This window comes from Scyliorhinus canicula, chromosome 3 (assembly GCF_902713615.1).
Source record: "Scyliorhinus canicula chromosome 3, sScyCan1.1, whole genome shotgun sequence".
Classification (NCBI taxonomy): domain Eukaryota; kingdom Metazoa; phylum Chordata; class Chondrichthyes; order Carcharhiniformes; family Scyliorhinidae; genus Scyliorhinus; species Scyliorhinus canicula.
In genome coordinates, this window is record NC_052148.1 from 136,304,933 (window position 1) to 136,325,677 (window position 20,745).

General features: G+C 45.8%; 1 protein-coding gene across 6 annotated transcripts in view; it reads right to left on the reverse strand.

Annotated features, from left to right (window-relative positions):
• The window catches only part of tbc1d1 (TBC1 (tre-2/USP6, BUB2, cdc16) domain family, member 1), a 352,836-nt gene that overhangs the window by 42,058 nt on the left and 290,033 nt on the right, over positions 1 to 20,745 (reverse strand). For all 6 annotated transcript variants that reach the window (XM_038791424.1, XM_038791423.1, XM_038791429.1 and 3 more), the window contains one exon: positions 8,086 to 8,244. In XM_038791424.1, the coding sequence (XP_038647352.1) occupies positions 8,086 to 8,244 (159 nt within the window). The remainder of the gene's footprint in view (positions 1 to 8,085; positions 8,245 to 20,745) is intronic.

Below are 20,745 nucleotides of genomic sequence, written 5' to 3' on the forward strand. Positions count from 1 at the left end.
TGGGCTTAATATAAGGTGCACTTTCCTAATTCTATTCAAATTGAACTTTAAAAAAAAACTTCACAGGCTGTACCCAAGTGATGCTGAAACACAGCAAGTCCGTTACTGGCAGAATAGTGCGTCACTGTGAGGTTAGGAAGCTGGGCCAGCTCTTAACATTGATTAATTGGCAGCAGATACGAGCAGAAACTGGAAACAGCACTTCTCCACAAGTGGATGCATTAAAAGAGGTGATGAATTATTAATTATTAGATAGACCCACATTCCCATTTAACAGCAGGCATGTTGCTGGGGAATAGGTCACTTTCTAACTTAGGAATTCGGCATCAACATTAAACACTGCAAGGTTTGGCAATGTGGAGCAAGATACTGACTAATGTTTCCTTGACTTGACCAACGCGGAGAAGGGAGTGGGGTTAGCGGCACTGTCTCTTATATTTCTAACAAGGTGATACATAAATTCTTACCGAGAAAATCCACAGAAGAGCTGCAGCCCAGCAAAAGTGCCCGTCAAAGTGCAGAATGGGCGAAGAACAACAATGAGTAGCTGACCTAGCAGTTTGGGTAAGGCCCCCCCCCCCCCCCCCCCCCCCCCCCCTCACCCCATAAAGCAAAGATTATTCTCAGTGGGCCTGTCTCTGGAGGGGGTGAGGCAGGACAGAGGTTGCAATTTCCAGTGTCTTATCTTCAGAGTCCCCAGACACAGTAAGCCCTCACTAAATTTGTGGTTGCGTTCTTGAAAAGCGCAACTTTAAGTGAAACAACTTTATTAATAATAATAATAATAGTCGCTTATTGTCACAAGTAGGCTGCAATGAAGTTACTGTGAAAAGCCCCTAGTCGCCACAGTCCGGCACCTTTTCGGGGAGGCTAGTACAGGAATTGAACCTGCACTGCTGGCATTGTTCTGCATTACAAGCCAGGTGTTCAGCCCACTGTGCTAAACCTGCCCCTAAGTGAAGCATATTTTCCATCAAAATCAACGTAAAAATTGGAGCAAGATTCAACAGGCCCTCTCTCATTTGATAAAAAGCATTAAAACATTCAACACTGCATGTTGAAAAAAACTTTACATTGCTAATTTCCTATATTGGTAAAAGAAATAATTTCTAAAATAAATTTAAAAATATGAAGTAAATATGCTAACTTTCAGCTTACCTCCTGCTCGCTTGCCCACTGCTTGCCAAACCTCTTGTTTGCCACACATTCCACTCCCTGACGCTCCCAAACAATACAAAACATTCCTCATGCTGACTCTCTGGCTCATGATCTCTGCCACCCCTTGGCCCTCTCAATCACCGCGGACCCTCCCATACACCAAACCTTCCACTTTCCAACCCCTCTTGCTCACTGTTTTCCTCTCCTGAACACTCTACGAGCAAGGGCTCTGGAGGCAAATGGCAAAAGGCAGGAGGAGCAGCTTCAATGTACAGGAGGTAAACCACAAACAAGGGCAGGCGGTGGTCATGCTGAAAACTGCATCACAGCTGGAAGCCAACATCTTAGCAGCGAATGTCATATCTGGTGTCCATTTTGAGACTTCCATCTGTTACCAAATGGAAGCAAACTGCAAATACTGGAATTCTGGACATGAAAAAATATATGCAAGTAAAATCCAATGATGTTTTATAAGTACAGAAACAGAAAAAGAGATAATAATTTTTATTATTATTGTCACAAGTAGGCTTGCATTAACACTGCAATTAAGTCGCCACATTCCAGCGCCCGCTCGTGTACACAGAGGGAAAATTCTGAATATCCAATTCACCTAACAAACACGTCTTTCGGGACTTGCGGAAGGAAACCTGAGCACCCAGAGGAAACCCACGCAGACACAGGGAGAACATGCAGACTCTACACAGACAGTGGCCCAAGCTGGGAATCGAACCTGTGACCTATATGAAAGAAGCAAAATCAGTGTGCAAAAATGGAGGATGTGAATGAAGTTTTTAATGAATACTTTGCCATTATCTTCACAAAAGAGGGTACTGATGATGATGATAATGTCGTAGTTAATGAGGAAGTGCGTGAAATATTGGATGGGATTAACACTGTAAGAGAAAAAATATTCTCAGGGTGTGGGGCGGGGTCCAGGACATGGGCCGCCGCCTTGAGCATCTGCAGATGCTGCTACCGCCACCGTCTCTGGCTGCCCGGCCTACCAGCAACACCACTGGGGCCTTTTCTGCAGGGTCCAAAATACTATCCATAGCTGTAAGGCATTGGAAGAGGGTGTTAGACTGACATACAGCGGTGGCTCCCACCCCAGGACCTTCGACCGGGCGCTGGTCCCCTCCCCTTTGCACTCACCCACCCACCCTCCGGCCGTGGACATCTCCCCAGAGCTGTATCCCATTCCCTGGGTGTTCGGATGTTGGCTGCTGCTTGGGTGGTGCTGCCTCCCGCAGTGTGCAAGCACAGTGCCCAGGCATCATGGTTTGATTGGGATGCTAGGCAATGACTCCCACATGCTACACGGTCCAGCCACCCACAGGAATACACTTGCGTTGTGTGAAGAGCTCACTTAATTGCCAATTCCCTATTAGCGATAGCCTTCAGCCGCATGGCCGGAGGCCTTGGCAGTCGGTGGGGGTTATGGGTGGTTGGTGGGCAGGGACAAGGGCTGCTCCCGGAACGGGTGAACAAGATCCAGTGGTTGGCATGTGCGGCTGTGAGCAGTTGCCCACCCCAGATCTTCACCCCCAATTCCCATGGCGGCCCACCTCTGCGGAGGCTCCTTCATCCCACACTGTGCACTGGGGTGGCAAGCCCAGCACCCCTGGGCTCTTTGCTTGTGAGGAAAGATAGTTGTGTGTGGTTGGTGGGCCATTCACATCCTCGGCTCCCCAAAGAAGCCCTTCCGCCAGGTTCACGTTTTTAAAAAGGAGTATTAACCGGCGCCTGCATGACCACTTGCTGGGGAGGCCGATGAATGATGGGATCCAAACGAAAAGGGGTGGCTCCAGTCAATTGCATGAAATTAGGGCTTAAATGGTGATAAGTGGTTTCTCGCCACGCTAGGGCAAAATCCCGACTTTGCCTACGGGAGCAGGCCGATTGCACTGCAAATTGTTTGCCGCTTTTCTCGTTTTCTGCCTCTCGCGCTATTCACCAGCCTCGTTTCACTTGAGCGAGAGCGTAACCCGGCCGGAGAATCGCACCCTATATTTCAATCCTCCTTGGCTACAGGAGTGGTGTCAAAGGATTGGATGATTCTCAATGTTATATTGTTGTTTAAATTGTGTTGAGGAACACTTTGAGCAATTATAGGTCAGTTAACATAACTTTGGCTGTGGGCAAATTACTGGAATCAATTCTGAAGAACAGAATGTAGATTGATTTCGAAAAGAAAGTCAACATTTTTTGTTAAGTGAAAGACATGGCTGGCTGACATTCTTTGAGGCAATGACAAGTGGTGTTAATGAGAACAGGGCGATGGACATGGGTTATATTAATATTAGTTGCCAGTTGCAGGAAGGGAAGGGTGATGGTGTTTTTGTGACTGGAAGGTTGTTGCCAGTGGGGTTCCACAGAGGTCAGTCTCTTGCTTTTTGTAGTTTACATTAATGATTTGGACCGTAATGTAGGAGAATTTTTAAAAGGTTTGTTGATGATATAAATATTGGTTGTGTAGCCAATGGTGAGGAGGAATGTATTAAGACTGCAGGAAGATACAGATGGACTGGTCAGTTGGGCAAAAATGTGGAAGCTGGAATTCAATCCAGAGAAGTGCAACGTGTTGCATTTTGGGGGATGTAACAAGACAAGGGATGACACAATAAATTGAAGGATATCAACGATATCAGAGAGACCTGATATGTGTCTGTCCACAGATTCTTACAGGGAGCAGAACGGGTCAATAAGGTGGTCAGGAAGCATATGGGCATTCTTTCCTTTACTAGCCGAGTTACAAAATATAGAAGAGCAGGGAGGTTAATCTAAATCTGTATGAACATTAATTAGAACACAGATTCAGTGCTGCATAGAGTTTTGGTCACCACATTACAGGAACAATGTGATTGTATCAACTGGAGAGAGTAGGGAAAACATTCACAAGGATGTTGTCAGAACTGGAAAATGTTTAGCTATGAAGAAAGATTGGATAGGTTGAAGTTGTTGTCCTTGGAACAGAGGAGACTGAGCAATGATTTAACACCAATGACCTATTTACCTTAGCTGAGAGGTTAAAAACCTGGATGCATGGATTTAAAGTAATTGGTAGAAGGATCGGAAGGGAGATGCAGAACATGTTAATCCAGAGGTGATAGAACCTGGAACTCACTTCTTTAAACGGTATTTGAGGAAGAAACCTTCATCACATTTCAAAAGTACTTGGATGTCTACTTATAAAGTCAAGACCTGCAGGTCAGAGGACCAAGCGCAGGAAGGTCAGATTCGGCTGCGTAGCTGTTCGCCCACAGTCACAGAAATGTTGGGCTTAATGGCCTCCTTTTCTGTTTTAATTTTTCTATGATTAATCTTGCTGAATCCTTAACTCCAAAACAGAATATTATCCTCTCCTTGATAGGCAGGTCTATTTATAAAACTCTTATTAAAAGAAAAGGGTTTGGGAAAATAAAATGAAATGCTCAACGATAAAGCAGCAAAAGAGAAAAAGAAAACACACACTTTTGGGTGGGCCCCTTCATCAGACACAAGATAAGAGAAGCCCCAATGATGACCCCACCCTTTAATTTCTTTCCTCACTGTGGGGAAGCACTTGCCTTCCAATTTATGCTTCCTCCTAACAGCTACAATGGAGATTAGAATCTCATCATGGGGTAAACCGTGAGCATGAGCCACATCCTATTATGTGGCACTGCATTGAAGTCATTTATTGCTGCTCGACACTGACTTCTTGATACCAAAACTGGCATGAGCAAAATTGACATCTGTTTTATGCTAAATGTTAAATAGGAGAACAACACATTAATGAACACAACTGAGTGTTGAATATCACCATTGCCAACTTCTATCTTAACTCCCCATTTGCAATGATACACAAGGTTATTCGGTATCTATTTGCTTCAATGTTTACATATTCCTTTTTCTGCCACCATTTTGATTTTTCTCCTCAACTGTCTGGACCCTGGTTTTAAAAACTGAGGACAATGTGTAAAGCTACGTCAACACATTTATTTAGCAAATATCCTGCAGGAAAACTTTCCGAGCAGAAGAATCTCATGACATGTCCATTATGCCAAGACTTAAAACATTTTTTTTCCAATTAAGGGGCAATTTAGTGTGGCCAATCCACCTACCCTGCACATCTTGGGATTGTGGGGGTGAGACCCACGCAGACACGGGGTGAATGTGCAAACTCCAGACGGACAGTGACCCAGGGCCGGGAGTGAACCCGAGTCCCTGGCACCGTGAGGCAGCAGTGTTAACCACTGCACTCCCTTTGCCAAGACTTAAACCTGATCTGACTTTTTTTTCCCACATTCTCCCACGCACACCTAACAAAATATTTAACCAGGCTTGACACAATGAATTAATAGAGCATGGACTCGTGAGATTGAGAATTTCTCTGTTAAATGATTAGGTCCTTTGTAGTGCAGCCGTGATTGTCACATTTGACACTGGCTCTGTTCCTGCATATCCTCACTTAATTGGTAGGGGATGATTGCTTGTGTAAACCAAAACATTAAATTTAGTGCAATTGTATTTGAGTATCGAGTAGGAATTCAAACATTAGCAAACCTTGATCCATATTATGATTTTATTTCAAACAACATGAGGTCTCAACTTGGTTTTAATTTCCATTTCCACTGGCTCCTAAATTGGAAAACTTCTTGACCTTCTACTGAAGTCTTAAACTCTATAACTATGGTTACAGTCAAGATTGAAAGCTCCTCATCATATACACATTCAAATATCTTTGAGCAGAATTTCATTTCCTCAACACACCACTTAGGTTACGCATTTTCTCTTACCAGTGTTATTAAACCTGCTCAATTTTATGCCCTTGTGACTAATGTGAGAAAATGTATTTGCATTTGCAAACGCTGTCTTGAAGAGGCACTTGAGCCTTGGGGGAACAGAACACACTCAAAACTCTTATCAGTACTTTGTCAGGAGATAAGTGCTTGGGAATAATCTGTAAAACCATGGAAGGCATTCCATCAGTCATGAGCTAGTTCTTTGCTATACCAGTGTGAAACTAACCCTAATCTCCTGTTCGCTCATAATTAAAGTCAGTCATGAACAATGATTATAAATAAAACATGAATAGCTCAGGTTTTCCACCACATGGATCTCCACATAACAAAAACATTCACCATGCCCATTCAGTGTATAATGTCAGCTGGGAGAATCACGTGTCTTTTTCATGGACTTCTTTATTGGGCACGGTAGCACAGTGGGTAGCGCTGTTGCTTCACAGCGCCAGGGTCCCAGGTTTGATTCCCAGCTTGGGCGACTATCTGTGCGGAGTCTGCACGTTCTCCCCGTGTCTGCGTGGGTTTCCTCCGGGTGCTCCGGTTTCCTCACACAAGTCCCAAAGGACGTGCTGTTAGGTAATATGGACATTCTGAATTCTCCCTCCGTGTACCTGAATAGGCGCCAGAATGTGGCGACTAGGGGCTTTTCACAGTAACATCATTGCAGTGTTAATGTCAGCCTCCTTCTGACAATAGAGATTACTAATTAAAACATATGAAAATTGATGGGCAGGAAAAGACCAGCTGGTCCAGCAAACCTAGCCCACAATCATTTAAAAAAAAAATTTAGATTATCCAATTATTTTTTCCAATTAAGGGGCAATTTAGCATGGCCAATCCACCTACTCTGCACATTTTTGGGTTGTGGGGGCGAAACCCACGCAGACACGGGGAGAATGTGCAAACTCCACACGGACAGTGACCCAGAGCCGGGTTCGAACCTGGGACCTCAGCGCCGTGAGGCGGTTGTGCTAACCACTAGGCCACCGTGCTGCCTTAGCCCACAATAATGATGCCTGCAGCATCTCGGCTTGACTCTTCCTATAGATTTTTTTTTTTTTTTTTAATAAATTTAGATTACCCAATTATTTTTTCCAATTAAGGGGCAATTTAGCGTGGTCAATCCACCTACTCTGCACATTTTTGGATTGTGGGGGCGAAACCCACGCAGACACGGGGAGAATGTGCAAACTCCACACGGACAGTGACCCAGAGCCGGGATCGAACCTGGGACCTCAGCGCCGTGAGGCGGTTGTGCTAACCACTAGGCCACCGTGCTGCCCTTGACTCTTCCTATAGATAATCTGCTGGGAGAAAATAGAACACAGGGCCAATAAAGCAAAACAGAAACTGTGAAAAATTTATTTCTAACCCCTTAAGGCAATCAAAACCAAATCAGGTCATAGTGCCAATGTGTACATAACTGTTAATCCACTTACCTCATACCTGCTTCCCGTACCAGCCTCCCCGAACAGGTGCCGGAATGTGGCGACTAGGGGCTTTTCACAGTAACTTCATTTGAAGCCTACTTGACACAATAAGCAATTTTCTTCTTTCTTTCTCTTTTCATGAACCAGTCCAACACCCACATAAAGACAGGCAGTCAGCGCATAACACCCAAACTGGCAAAGAATTCCAGAGGTTCCCAACTCTTTGGGAAAAGAAACTCACTTGATATATGACATGAAATGAAATGAAAATCGCTTATTGTCACAAGCAGACTTTGAAGTTACTGTGAAAAGCCCCTAGTCGCCACATTCCAGCGCCTGTTCGGGGAGGCTGGTATGGGAATTGAACCCACGTTGCTGGCCTGCCTCGGTCTGCTTTAAAAGCCAGCTATTTAGCCCTGTGCTAAACCAGCCCCGTATTCCTACTATTGTGAAGCTTAACTGTGTGAACTGTGGTTCACAAATCTGTTGAACTGAAATAATCTACCAGTAGGGATATGTTCTAGCCTCTTTTTATATTAAAATACCTCCATTCGATCAAATCTCAGTATACAGTATTCTAAAAGTAATTAGTCTCAGATCTTCAAGTCTATCTGAATAACCAGGACCACTGTAAATAAGAAAGTTATTTGGTACTGGGTATGCCCGGCTGACTTCAGAAACTGCAGGTGGCTCTCAATGAAGTGAACACTTACCAAGATCAATAAGTATTGCGTGCTGGTGCGACGTTAGCTGCTTTAACAGTTCTTCGTACGGAGTGTCCTTTGGCTGTTGTTTTACAGGTAACCGATACCTCAGTTGGTACTGTTCTGCTAGAAGTTTCCATATTTCACCACGGTGTTGCCGGGGTACACCTGTATAAAGATTTTTTAAAAAAGTTTTGTTATAAAACTGTTAATGTTAATTCAGCCAAATGGTCTTGAATTCATAAATCAACACCCTGGTACAATGCTGAGAACTTGAATCAGTAACAAATCACCGAGTTAATAAAACAGGCTGGGCGGGATTTAAATAAAACGAGAACAAGGTCCCAGAGCGAGTGCGTTTAGCAGCACGTTTCCTGGCGCTCGTAGCGCTGAGAAACACAACGCTTTTAAACGGCACCCAGGTTATATAGAGGGCTCCGTGGGGAACGGGGGCCGAGGCCACAAATAATGTCCCGTTCTCTGCACGGAGGAGCTCCGTTCGCTAGAACTCCTCAGTGTAGCAAGAGATCAGGACATCATTTATAAATGGCGCCCCGATCTCTGGAGCCCTCAATGCAGCCCCAACTCACCATGGGAGGATCCGAGGGTCCCTGCCCCTCCCACCCCCCCAAACACCTGCACAGGGCACCACTGGTGAGGCGTGTCCACCAGAGTGCCAGCGCCAGAGTGCCCAGGTGGCACTAGGAATGTCAGGGTACCATCCTGTCCAAAGCGCATGCACCTGTGGGTTTCCGATTCCCTGGGAGACCCACACGAATGCTGTTCTGTCTAGTTCACGTTTGTGCAGACCATTACTAAACGGCACTCACTTAAAGTCTCTGAGGCAAAGGAGACAGATCCCAACGCCTCGGGTACCTGCATATTAAGTGGGGACTAGCTGTCTCACTTTAATATGCAGATTTGGCAAAAAACGATCCTGCCCACAATGGACGGGATTTACATTGCAACATCTTGCGAGATCTTACGCGATCTTGCGAGGGGTTGTGAGCTGGGTAGATCCTGGAGCGGGGTCTCCTCGCTTCTATTGGCCACGGTGTGCTGTGGCGAGCTGCTTTTCGGACGCAATGTGGTAGTTCAATCGTATCCGCTGATTTGGAAATTCATTCAGTATTGAAATGGTCGTCCATTCAACATTAGGCTTTGTAGTTCAGGGTTTTGAAATATAATTTCCCAAGCCCAAGGCGAGCCCAACATTTATTGCCCACCTCTAACTGTCTCGAGAAAGTGGAGGAGAGCCGCCTTCTTGAACCATTGTGGTGATGCATTTCACTTCTGACAAAACCCGATGTTTCTCATCTACTGACTGATATTTCTGACTGAATTTAATAAAGAAACTTGGAAAGAGCGCACTATCACATGGAAGCTCTACCAATCCAGTATTTTTCAAGGTACTTGATTCAGAGGAGTGTAACTTGACAAAAATGAACATTTAGCCAGGTAACCAAAAGATATGGTAAAAAAAACAGTTTTTAAGAAGTGGAGAGGCGGAAAGGTTTTATGGGAAGACTTCTAAATCATGAAATACGATTGAACAAAATGAGTTTTCAAGAAGAGCAATTTCTACCAATTGAAACTTCAGTTCGGCAATAAAGGACAATTATAGAAAGTGGTAACATGGGGGTTGGGGTGGGCGGTTGGAGGGGCCAAATTCCCCGAGGTTCTTCATTGCTTATTAAATCAGTTCTTCCAAACAACAGCTGCCAGGTTTCATTATTGGCGTCCCTTCAGATAACTTAGCAGGCTAACCCTGAAGCCACAGGTCTTTGGGCAGAGAGGACAAGAGTTGTCCTTAGGGATGGGGGTTTTCAAGCTAGGTTTCTGTTCTTCCCCTCCTTTCGTCACTTCTCCACAGCAGGGTTTATGAAGTGAGTTTCGGACTGTGTGGAGTCTTATTGGATGAGATGCTGCCGCATTGCACAGTGTGTGGTAGGTTTCTCCCATGCACTGCTGTCAATTTGTTCTTGATAATGAGGCCTTCAGAGTGTCCTTAAAAAATTTTTTTTTGTCCTCCTTGTAATCAGGTGCCAACCTACAGTCGTGAAAAGAAGTCATTTATTTTGCATGCCGATAAAGTGTTCAAAACTGCGGCGCTAATCTCATACGGTCATGTTTGTGATGCTGAAGAACTGGCTTCTTCTCGTGGAAGTGTCTATTGTCAAAGGCTCGGTTCCACTACTTTTGTAAGGCCGCATTGGCACAACTGATCTCCTCTTCGGTGGTGACATTCTGAGAAAGACTGCTGCTGAGACATATGGAGTGTTCAACGATTTCTAAAGTATCTCTACCAATAGCAATAGCTACAGATTCTGATGCTTCTCCGGGTTAAGACTAGTGAAGGATATTAGTCTGATGTGACACCATCCCTTCACCATTATGGATGCCATGGTTCAGCCAATTCAACTCACTCTGCATTGCATTCATTGGCAAAGATAACCTAATGCAGAAAGACTCTGGGCCCATGACAACATTCTAATTGTACTGCTGGAACTTGCACACCAGATTTGCCAATCCCCTAGTCAAGCAGCATAACAGTTAGACTCGCATTTACCGAGCTATGAGGACAATTAGTATGTAAAACAGGTATGTCCTTCGAGATGCACCAGAGATGATAGGAATAGGGAGGGACCAGCATTTGGAATGAGAGTTTAATATTTTAACTTTGCTAACTTCAAGTTTCCATTGACAAGGTTCAATTTTGCCTTTCCCAAGTTACATCCATTCTGAAAACACTTGCATCCTTCTTCAGACTTTAGCAGTTTATTTCCCCCCAATACAACTTTAGGAACGTTTGACATACCTATCTTTTAACTTACTGTTTGTCAAATGTCAGAAACCCATGTTTAGGGCTCAGTTTTGAAGTTTTTCACCTGCTTTCTTTAGTGTCTTCGGCTGACACGTTCGCTAACCAACCAAAATTAATCTATTTATTAAAGATCAATTTCAGGTTTCACCCCCCCCCCCCCCCCCCCCCCCCCCCGCCCCAATACAACTTTAAAATTCATATTTGTTGTGCATCACAGTAATGACACCACATCCATCCAGATTTAATAAGATACTGCTGCCAACTGCGGGAAAGCTGCATTGAGAACTGGAAGCACTGAAAGACCAATATAAAAGCTACTAAAGAGCAACTGTAGAGTACCTTACACACATATTCCAACATCCCTAGTTCAGCCAGAGATGATTCATTCTGCATCCAAATTCGTACACAAAAGAGAATGAGTAACAACTTTTAATGTGAAGTAACTATCCAGCTCTGAAATGAAACTAAAACACACCCTGCAGCAAACAGCCTAAAACAAAAGTAAAAAACTGGCAGACAACCCAGCTCCACCCACACTCTGACATCACTGATGAACACCCATTTCTTAAAGGTACATTTCTTAAACACCCATTTCTTAAAGGTACTCTCGCATGACACCTCTCCCCAAGAAAAAAAATAAACCATCAACTTCAAGCTTTTAAAGGCTCGCCTATAACTGGTAACGACACTAAAACTTTATCTCCACTGGCAAAACTACTAACTTTGGATTTCTTGTCCGTGACCCATTTCATCACATTTTGTGCAACTTTCAAATGTTGTCCAGCCAATTCACCTGCTTTATTTAATCGTTCCCCAAAATTTGACATGTAATCCAATAATGTAATTTCCGATTTCTCACTCACCAATTTATCCTTAATCAATTGAAGTGGCCCTCTTACCTCATGACCAAAAATTAGTTCAAAAGGACTGAATTTGGTTGACTCATTAGGTGCATCCCTAACTGCAAACGGTAGAAATGGAATTCCTTTATCCCAATCCTCTGGATAATCTTGATAATAAGTCCTCAACATTGTCTTTAATGTCTGATGCCACCTTTCTATCTGATGGGAGATAGTAAGGAGAGTGTACCTCAGACCAAAATAGAAATTCAGGACGGTGGAAAAGAAATGAAAAGTTTCAAATGTTTTCACTGTAATAAACTAGGCCATGTAAAGTCACAGTGTTGGTGGATGAAGAAAAGCACTGGGAAGGCTGATCTAGGCCCACTCCCTGGACCGTACCTAACCTACACATCCTTGGACTATGGAAGGAAACCGACGCAGACACAGGGAGAATGTGCAAAACTCCACCTAGTCACCCGGAATTGAACCCCGGTCTCCGGTACTATGAGGCAGCAGTGCTAACCACGGTGCCATCGTTACGGTGGACGGGAAAAACTCAATGATTTTACATTTGGGTACATCATCCAAAATCTGCACCTCACTTTTATTATGGCAATGGGCCCGCAGCATCCAAGTGTCCTGCATGGAGAAGTAGAAACTTTATTAACATATTTAAATTAGGCTCCCACCGTGCAATTTCCAGACGGATTTAATACTTATAGTTTCCCTGCTGATTTCTCTGGGTTCAGGAAACCTGGCAGTGAAAGGGAGAAGGTCGTTGCTGGAAGCGCAAGGTAAGCCTGCTTCTTGTGCATCAGAAATAGCACTACCCGTCCTCCACCCTCAAGGCAGTCTTGCCCTCTCTCCTGGAAACCTTCAGCCCCCCTCTATCTCTCCCCTTGCAACCCCCATCCTGATCACCTTTACTAATAATAAAATACATTAATACTTTGCCACATGTATGTGTTACGGGCCAGGGTTTAGAAACTCCAAAGTGTATTATGGCGTTCACCTGACCTATAACTATTTGTTGAATTTGGCTGGGATGAGCACAAGAGCCTTTACTTGAGGTGCTGAATTCAACAGTCTTCCGAGACACTTTAATAACAATAAGCTGTATTTGAAGAACATTTAACATTTATACAAACAAACACCAAGACTTTTTATCAATTACAAACATCAAGATACCCCACAGCTATAATAATCTATGTATAATACTTAATGAATTCCCCCTTAACTGTTCCAATTCAAAAACAAGATCCACTAAACCAAAAATCCCTTTTCTAGGGCGTGGTCCAGCACACTGTATTCTCACTTGAATAAGATTGACATTCTCTGAGATTCTTACCCCATCTCACCAGCTGGTTTAAACCCTTCCGGAAAGCAAACTATATATTTTAAGTTACCAAAACAGCAGGCAGCTATAATCAATGTTTTGTTTTACTGGAATAGATATTTAAAATGAAAATAGAAAGACAGGAACAAAACACTTCCGATCTCTGTCTCTGAGTCCACAGCAGCCAAATGTGAAATCGAAACCAAAAAGAAACTCACGGAGTCACAGCCCAGCTCCACCCACGCAATGACATCACTGAAGCCATGTGATAAGTAGAAAACTTTGCTCAAAGGGACACTCCCGTGACACATGTTTCAAGCTTTATGGTAAACAAATGGTCACATACTGTCATACCGAAGTCTCCTTGAACAAAGTGAAGGCCATTTGGAAAATGCAAGTACCACATGTTTTCAGAATTTCATCTGGTCAGCATAAACTCTGCTACAACCCAGCCTCAACAGATAATATTAATAATAGTAATAATAGCATATTGTCACAAATAGGCTTCAATGAAGTTACTGTGCAAAACCTCTAGTCCCCACATTCCAGCGCCTGTTCAGGGAGGCTGGTAAAGGAATTGAATTGCTGGTCTTGTTATGCATTACAAACCAGCTGATTAGCCCACTGTGTTAAACCAGCCCCTGCTAATATCCCCACTGAAAGTTTCCCATGAGTTCTAGCCACCATTTAGTTCCACAAGTAAACTCTGCAGTGACCGAGCAAATTTAATGACTACCATGAGCAAGACACAATCCACACACTCCTGATGTCTCACACGATGAGTCCCTGATCTTGACTTTCTTCAAGCACACATGATTTCCATGTTGTTGGACCTTATTGAGTCCAGGAACAAGCGGCGGGATTCTCCCACAATCGGTGGGATACCCCGGCGCTGGCGCCAACAACGGCGTGAACCACTCCAGCACTCCTAGCCGGGGGCTAGGCCGGTGCCAGAGGGATTGGCACCGAGCCAACTGGTGCCAAAGGGCCGCCGTAGTCCTGCACATGCGCAGAACCGCCAGCGTGCTCTGGTGCATGCACAGAGGCATTCTTCTCCACCCCGGGCATGGCGGAGCCCTATAGAGGCCGGCGCGGTGGGAAAAGAGTGCCCCCACGGCACAGGCCCGTCCGTAGATCGGTGGGCCCCGATTGCGGGCCAGGCGACCGTACCCCCCCCACCCTCCGGGGCCAGATCCTCCCATGCCACTACCCCCCGCCGCCGCCGAGGACTCCGGTAGATGGCCTACAAACCAGGTCCCGCCGTGATGGACAATGTCCATTTCACGCCGGCAGTACTGGCTGAAAACGGGCGGCCGCTTGGCCCATCGGGGCCCAGAGAATTGCCGGGGGGGTTGCTGCCAACGGCCCCCGACCGGCATAGCGTGAACCCCGCCCAAAAAACCGGCGTCGGAGAATTCGGCAGCCGGCGTCAGAGCAGAGTTCACACTGCCCCCCCCCCCCCTCGCAACCTGTTCAACAAAACAACAACTTTCTACCTTGTTCGAAAAGGCAGGTGAGGAGTAAAATGAAAAGTGATGGGCGGAATTTTGTATTTCTTTTTCATACATGGATGTGACGGCCAGGCCAAATAAACTGACAAAATGTGACCATTTGTGCAATTGTGTAAATATACATATGGGCTGGTTTCAATGAGCAAGCAACCATAGTTTTTTTTAATGCATTCATGGGATCCGGCCGTCACTAGCTGGGCCATCATTCATTGTCCATCCCTGATTGCTTTGGAACTCAATGACTTGTTAGGCCATTTCAGGGTCTCCCATATTTCTGTGGATCTGGAGTCACATATCGGCCAGATCAGGTAAGGACAGCACATTTCCTTCCCAAAAGGACATTCGTGAACCAGATGCGTTTTTACAACAATTGACAATGGTTTTGTGGTCATCATTAGACTTTTAATTCCAGATTTGTTATTGAATTCAAATTCTGCCATCTGGCATGGTGGGATTTGAACCCTGATGCCCAGCGCATTACCCTGGGGTCTCTGACCGCTATGCCACCACTTCTCCTAATTATGGCCCATCGTGCTGATCTAGAACCATGGCTGCAGCAAGGTGCAAGCACTTTTAATTACACTGTCCATCTAGGTGCTTAAAAGAAGTCAGATTTATTATTTAATGGCAAAAGCTATGGCACTTTTCATCAGCTTTGACTTTTGAAAAGACTTGACTGTGGGAATCCTACTTTGATGATTTGTAATCATTTTAACGAGGCTGTGGTGTTAGTGGGTACCAAAACAGTCTCTGGCTCCAGCCTTCCCATATCAGTAGCGCCTTTCACTCTGCTGTGGTTGCAGGTTCAAGCACCGGATGTCAACTTACGAACCATGTGTGCAATAAATTTCAACATTGCTGCCGTCAGCTTTCTCATTCCTACTTTCAACTAAAAATTAATCATAGAGGAGGTCCAATCAAGGACAGTAGCGGGAGATTGTGTATTGAGTCTGAAGAGATAGGAGAGGTCTTGAATTAGTACTTTTCTTCAGTATTTACAAACGAGAGGGGCCATATTGTTGGAGAGGACAGTGTGAAACAGACTGATAAGCACGAGGAGATACTTGTTAGGAAGGAAGTTGTGTTGTGCATTTTGAAAAACTTGAGGATAGACAAGTCCCCCGGGCCTGACGGGATATATCCAAGGAGTCTATGGGAAGCAAGAGATGAAATTGCAGAGCCATTGCCAATGATCTTTTCATCCTCACTGTCAACAGGGGTGGTACCAGGGGATTGGAGAGTGGCGAATGTGGGATTAGGGATAACCCTGGGAATTGTAGGCCAGTTAGTCTTACTTCGGTGATAGGCAAAGTAATGGAAAGGGTACTGAGGGATAGGATTTCTGAGCATCTGGAAAGACACTGCTTGATTAGGGATAGTCAGCACGGATTTGTGAGGGGTAGGTCTTGCCTTACAAGTCTTATTGAATTATTTGAGGAGGTGACCAAGCATGTGGATAAAGGTAAAGCAGTGGATGTAGTGTACATGGATTTTAGTAAGGCATTTGATAAGGTTCCCCATGGTAGGCTTATGCAGAAAGTAAGGAGGCATGGGGTAGTGGGAAATGTGGCCAGTTGGATAACAAACTGGCTAACCGATAGAAGTCAGAGAGTGGTGGTGGATGGCAAATATTCAGCCTGGAGCCCAGTTATCAGTGGCGTACCACAGGGATCAGTTCTGGGTCCTCTGCTGTTTGTGATTTTCATTAATGACTTGGATGAGGGAGTTGAAGGGTGGGTCAGTAAATTTGCAGACGATACAAAGATTGATGGAGTTGTGGATAGTGAGGAGGGCTGTTGTCGGCTGCAAAGAGACACAGATAGGATGCAGAGCTGGGCTGAGAAGTGGCAGATGAAGTTTAACCCTGAAAAGTGTGAGGTTGTCCAATTTGGAAGGACAAATATGAATGCGGAATACAGGGTTAACGGTAGGGTTCTTGGCAATGTGGAGGAGCAGAGAGATCTTGGGGTCTATGTTCATAAATCTTTGAAAGTTGCCACTCAAGTGGATAGAGCTGTGAAGGCCTAGTGCTGGCGTTCATTAGCAGAGGGATTGAATTTAAGAGCCGTGAGGTGATGATGCAGCTGTACAAAATCTTGGTAAGGCCACATTTGGAGTACTGTGTGCAGTTCTGGTCGCCTCATTTTAGGAAGGATGTGGAAGCTTTGGAAAAGGTGCAAAGGTGATTTACCAGGATGTTGCCTGGAATGGAGAGTAGGTCTTACGAGGAAAGGTTGAGGGTGCTAGGCCTTTTCTCATTAGAACGGAGAAGGCTGAGAGGCGACTTGATAGAGGTTTATAAGATGATCAGGGGAATAGATAGAGTAGACAGTCAGAGACTTTGTCCCCGGGTGGAACAAACCATTACAAGGGGACATAAATTTAAGGTGAATGGTGGAAGATATAGGGAGGATGTCAGAGGTAGGTTCTTTACCCAGAGAGTAGTGGGGGCATGGAATGCACTGCCTGTGGAAGTAGTTGAGTCAGAAACATTAGGGACCTTCAAGCGGCTATTGTATAGGTACATGGATTACAGTAGAATGATGAGTGTAGATTAATTTGTTCTTAAGGGCAGCACGGTAGCATTGTGGATAGCACAATTGCTTCACAGGTTTGATTCCGGCTTGGGTCACTGTCTGTGCGAAGTCTGCACATCCTCCCCGTGTGTGCGTGGGTTTTCTCCTGGTGCTCCGGTTTCCTCCCACAGTCCAAAGATGTGCAGGTTAGGTGGATTGGTCATGATAAATTGTCCTTAGTGTCGAAAATTGCCCTTAGCGTTGGGTGGGGTTACTGGGTTATGGGGATATGGTGGAGGTGTTAACCAGCAACTTCCACTCTGCTTCCTCTGTTTCTCACTACTTCCTTGCTTGTTGCTGATCTGTGGGTGTCCACTGTGCTGCTGGAGCTGGGGCCGCTTTAGCTCAGTTGGTTCGTGATGCAGAGCTGAGTCAAGCAGCCTGGGTTCAATTCCCATACTGGCTGAGATTATTCAAGAAGGTCCCACCTTCTCAACCTTGCCCCTCGCCAGAGGTTGGCGTTCCTTGGGTTAAATCACCACCAGTCAGCTCTCCCAGTCAAAGGAGAAAGCAGCCTATTGTCACCTAGGACTATGGCAACTTTACCTTTATCCCTACCTGGTGCAGACTGCAGCTTTCCTCATCGTAGAAGGCCGGCCGCCACGCCTTTCCCTCACCTGTGGTCTCGCAGGAGCGCGCCTGCTGCCATTACTTACCTTCCCTCTCTTTGGTGCTTATCTAATCAGAATGTGATTTCACTCTGCATTTGCTGATGATAGGCTCAAACTGGTGCGCCTATCAGCCGAAAATGTAAGTAGCAATAAGCCTCAGTGGATGCCCTGCTAAGGGCAGCACGGTAGCATTGTGGGGACAGCATGGTAGCATTGTGGGGGCAGCACGGTGGCATTGTGGGGCAGCACGGTAGCATTGTGGTGGCAGCACGGTGGCATTGTGGGGGCAACATGGTAGCATTGTGGGGGCAGCACGGTAGCATTGTGGGGCATCACAGTAGCATTGTGGGGCAGCACGATAGCATAGTGAGGGCAGCACGGTAGCATTATGGGGCAGCATGGTAGCATTGTAGGGGAAGCACGGTAGCATTGTGGGGCAGCACGGTAGCATTGTAGGGGAAGCACGGTAGCATTGTGGGGCAGCATGGTAGCATTGTAGGGGAAGCACGGTAGCATTGTGGGGGCAGCACGGTAGCATTGTGGGGGCAGCACGGTAGCATTGTGGGGGCAGCACGGTAGCATTGTGGGGCAGCACAGTATCATTGTGGGGCAGCATGGTAGCATAGTGGGGGCAGCACGGTAGCATTATGGGGCAGCACGGTAGCATTATGGGGCAGCACGGTAGCATTGTGGGGGCAGCATGGTAGCATTGTGGGGGCAGCACGGTAGCATTGTGGGGGCAGCATGGTAGCATTGTGGGGCAGCACGGTAGCATTGTGGGGGCAGCATGGTAGCATTGTGGGGGCAGCATGGTAGCATTGTGGGGGCAGCACAGTAGCATTGCGGGGGCAGCATTGTAGCACAGTGGGGGCAGCACGGTATCGTTGTGGGGGCAGCACTGTAGCATTGTGGGGGCAGCACGGTAGCATTGTGGGGGCAGCATGGCAGCACAGTGGGGGCAGCACGGTAGCATTGTGGGGGCTGCATGGTAGCATTGTGGGGCAGCACAGTAGCATTGTGGGGCAGCACGGTAGCATTGTGGGGGCAGCACAGTAGCATTGTGGGGGCAGCACAGTAGCATTGTGGGGCATTATGGATAGCACAATTGCTTCACAGCTCCAGGGTCCCAGGTTCAATTCCGGCTTGGGTCACTGTCTGTGCGGAGTCTGCACAGCCTCCCCGTGTGTGCGTGGGTTTCCTCCGGTTTCCTCCCACAGTCCAAAGATGCGCAGGTTAGGTGGATTGGCCATGATAAATTGCCCTTAGTGTCCAAAATTGCCCTTAGTGTTGGGTGGGGTTACTGGGTTATGGGGACAGGGTGGAGGTGTTGACCTTGGGTAGGGTGCTCTTTCCAAGAGCTGGTGCAGGCTTGATGGGCCGAATGGCCTCCTTCTGCACTGTAAATTCTATGATAATCTATGATTAATCTAGGACAAAGGTTCGGCACAGCACTCTGGGCCAAAGGGCCAGTTCTGTGCTGTATATATCTATGTTCATAGTAGATCAATTAAAATCCAAGGAAATCCAGGTTAGGAATAAGGAAAAGGCCATTTACTTTTTTGTTAAAAAAGCTGAACTTAACTCTCCTCTCAGCATGTTCCACAATTCCCTCTCCTTGCAGGAACGTATGTTTTCAAAGCCCTCTATAGCCTTGTCCCTGCCTATCCCTCTAATCTCCCCCAGTACCTCCAAACTGCTCCACCACTGGCAGCAGTGCCATCATCTCTTTGGCCACAAGGCCTGAAAGTGTATCCCTAAACCTCTGAGCATCAGCATGCTACTTTGAGCTCCACCTGAAAACCCATCTCTTCGGCCATCTGTCCAAATATCTTCTGATGTGACTTTGTGGGATTTTGTTTTGTAACATAGACACCCTTTACTATGTAAAGCTATTACATAAATGATGTTGTTGGCCGTTGTTGAATCCATTTATAGTAATTGCTGCACTAGCCTCGCTGATGCTGAGATTCCCGCACCTTTTCCAAAATTGTTCTATTTGAATTCTCCCAAATGACATCCCTTCTATTACGAGTCAAGAGTAAAAAAAAATAAAAAGCACCCTTCTAGAGGTGAACACAATCAGATTGAAAAAGTGTCCCTCTGATGTTTACTCTATGGTAGTTGTTCCAAATGTAAGTACACATCAAAATAAGAACTATGTAGCACTTAGCAACTCCTTTAAGACACTTCCAACTTGTTTCACACATTGCATACAGAGGACAATAACATATTTAAGATATTGTAGATGATAAGTAGCAACCACACTGACTCTAGCAGGCTGGTACTGGGTTCACACCCTGAATTTGCGGAAGAATGTTGTTGAGATCGGGGTGTAATAACAAACAAAAACTTTTGTTTTGCTGCAGAAAATCAATGTAATTAAACATCATGATCCGGTAACACAAAGTTCTGACTATCCCTGCTTTCACCACCAGCCACGCCCTAATCACCCCTCCACCTTAAACATACACTTCAAATTCCCAACACCAACAGTTATCCTGTAATTTGGAACATTGACGTTGAGCAAGAGGGACGTGTTCAATGGTCATCATTTGACCTCCCGTGTGCATGAGCTGGATTCTACATTCCCTTTGCTGGCAGATTTGGAGGCAATGTGAGTGTGCAAGTGTGTTTGTGTGTGTGTTTGGGGGGTGGGGCGATACGAGTCTCAAAATCCGGTGCATTGTCTGTCCGCTGCCTACATGGACACCCCCGACCCATCTCAAATTTTACAGGATTGGACAGCCCGTCCACCCGTGGGCCTTTTTAGGCTCAAAAGTGGCCAATTAATGGCCACATGGGACTCCACCTGCCTCTATTTTACCCACAGCAGTGAGGGTGGCCGAGCAGAATTAACTGTGCGGCTGGTGTAGGGCAAGGGCCATACTTTACAGCCCAATAGAGGCACTCCTCCATTCCGTTCCCTCCTCCTCCCACCCCCCAAAAGGTCATCCTTCCCCCTTTTACCT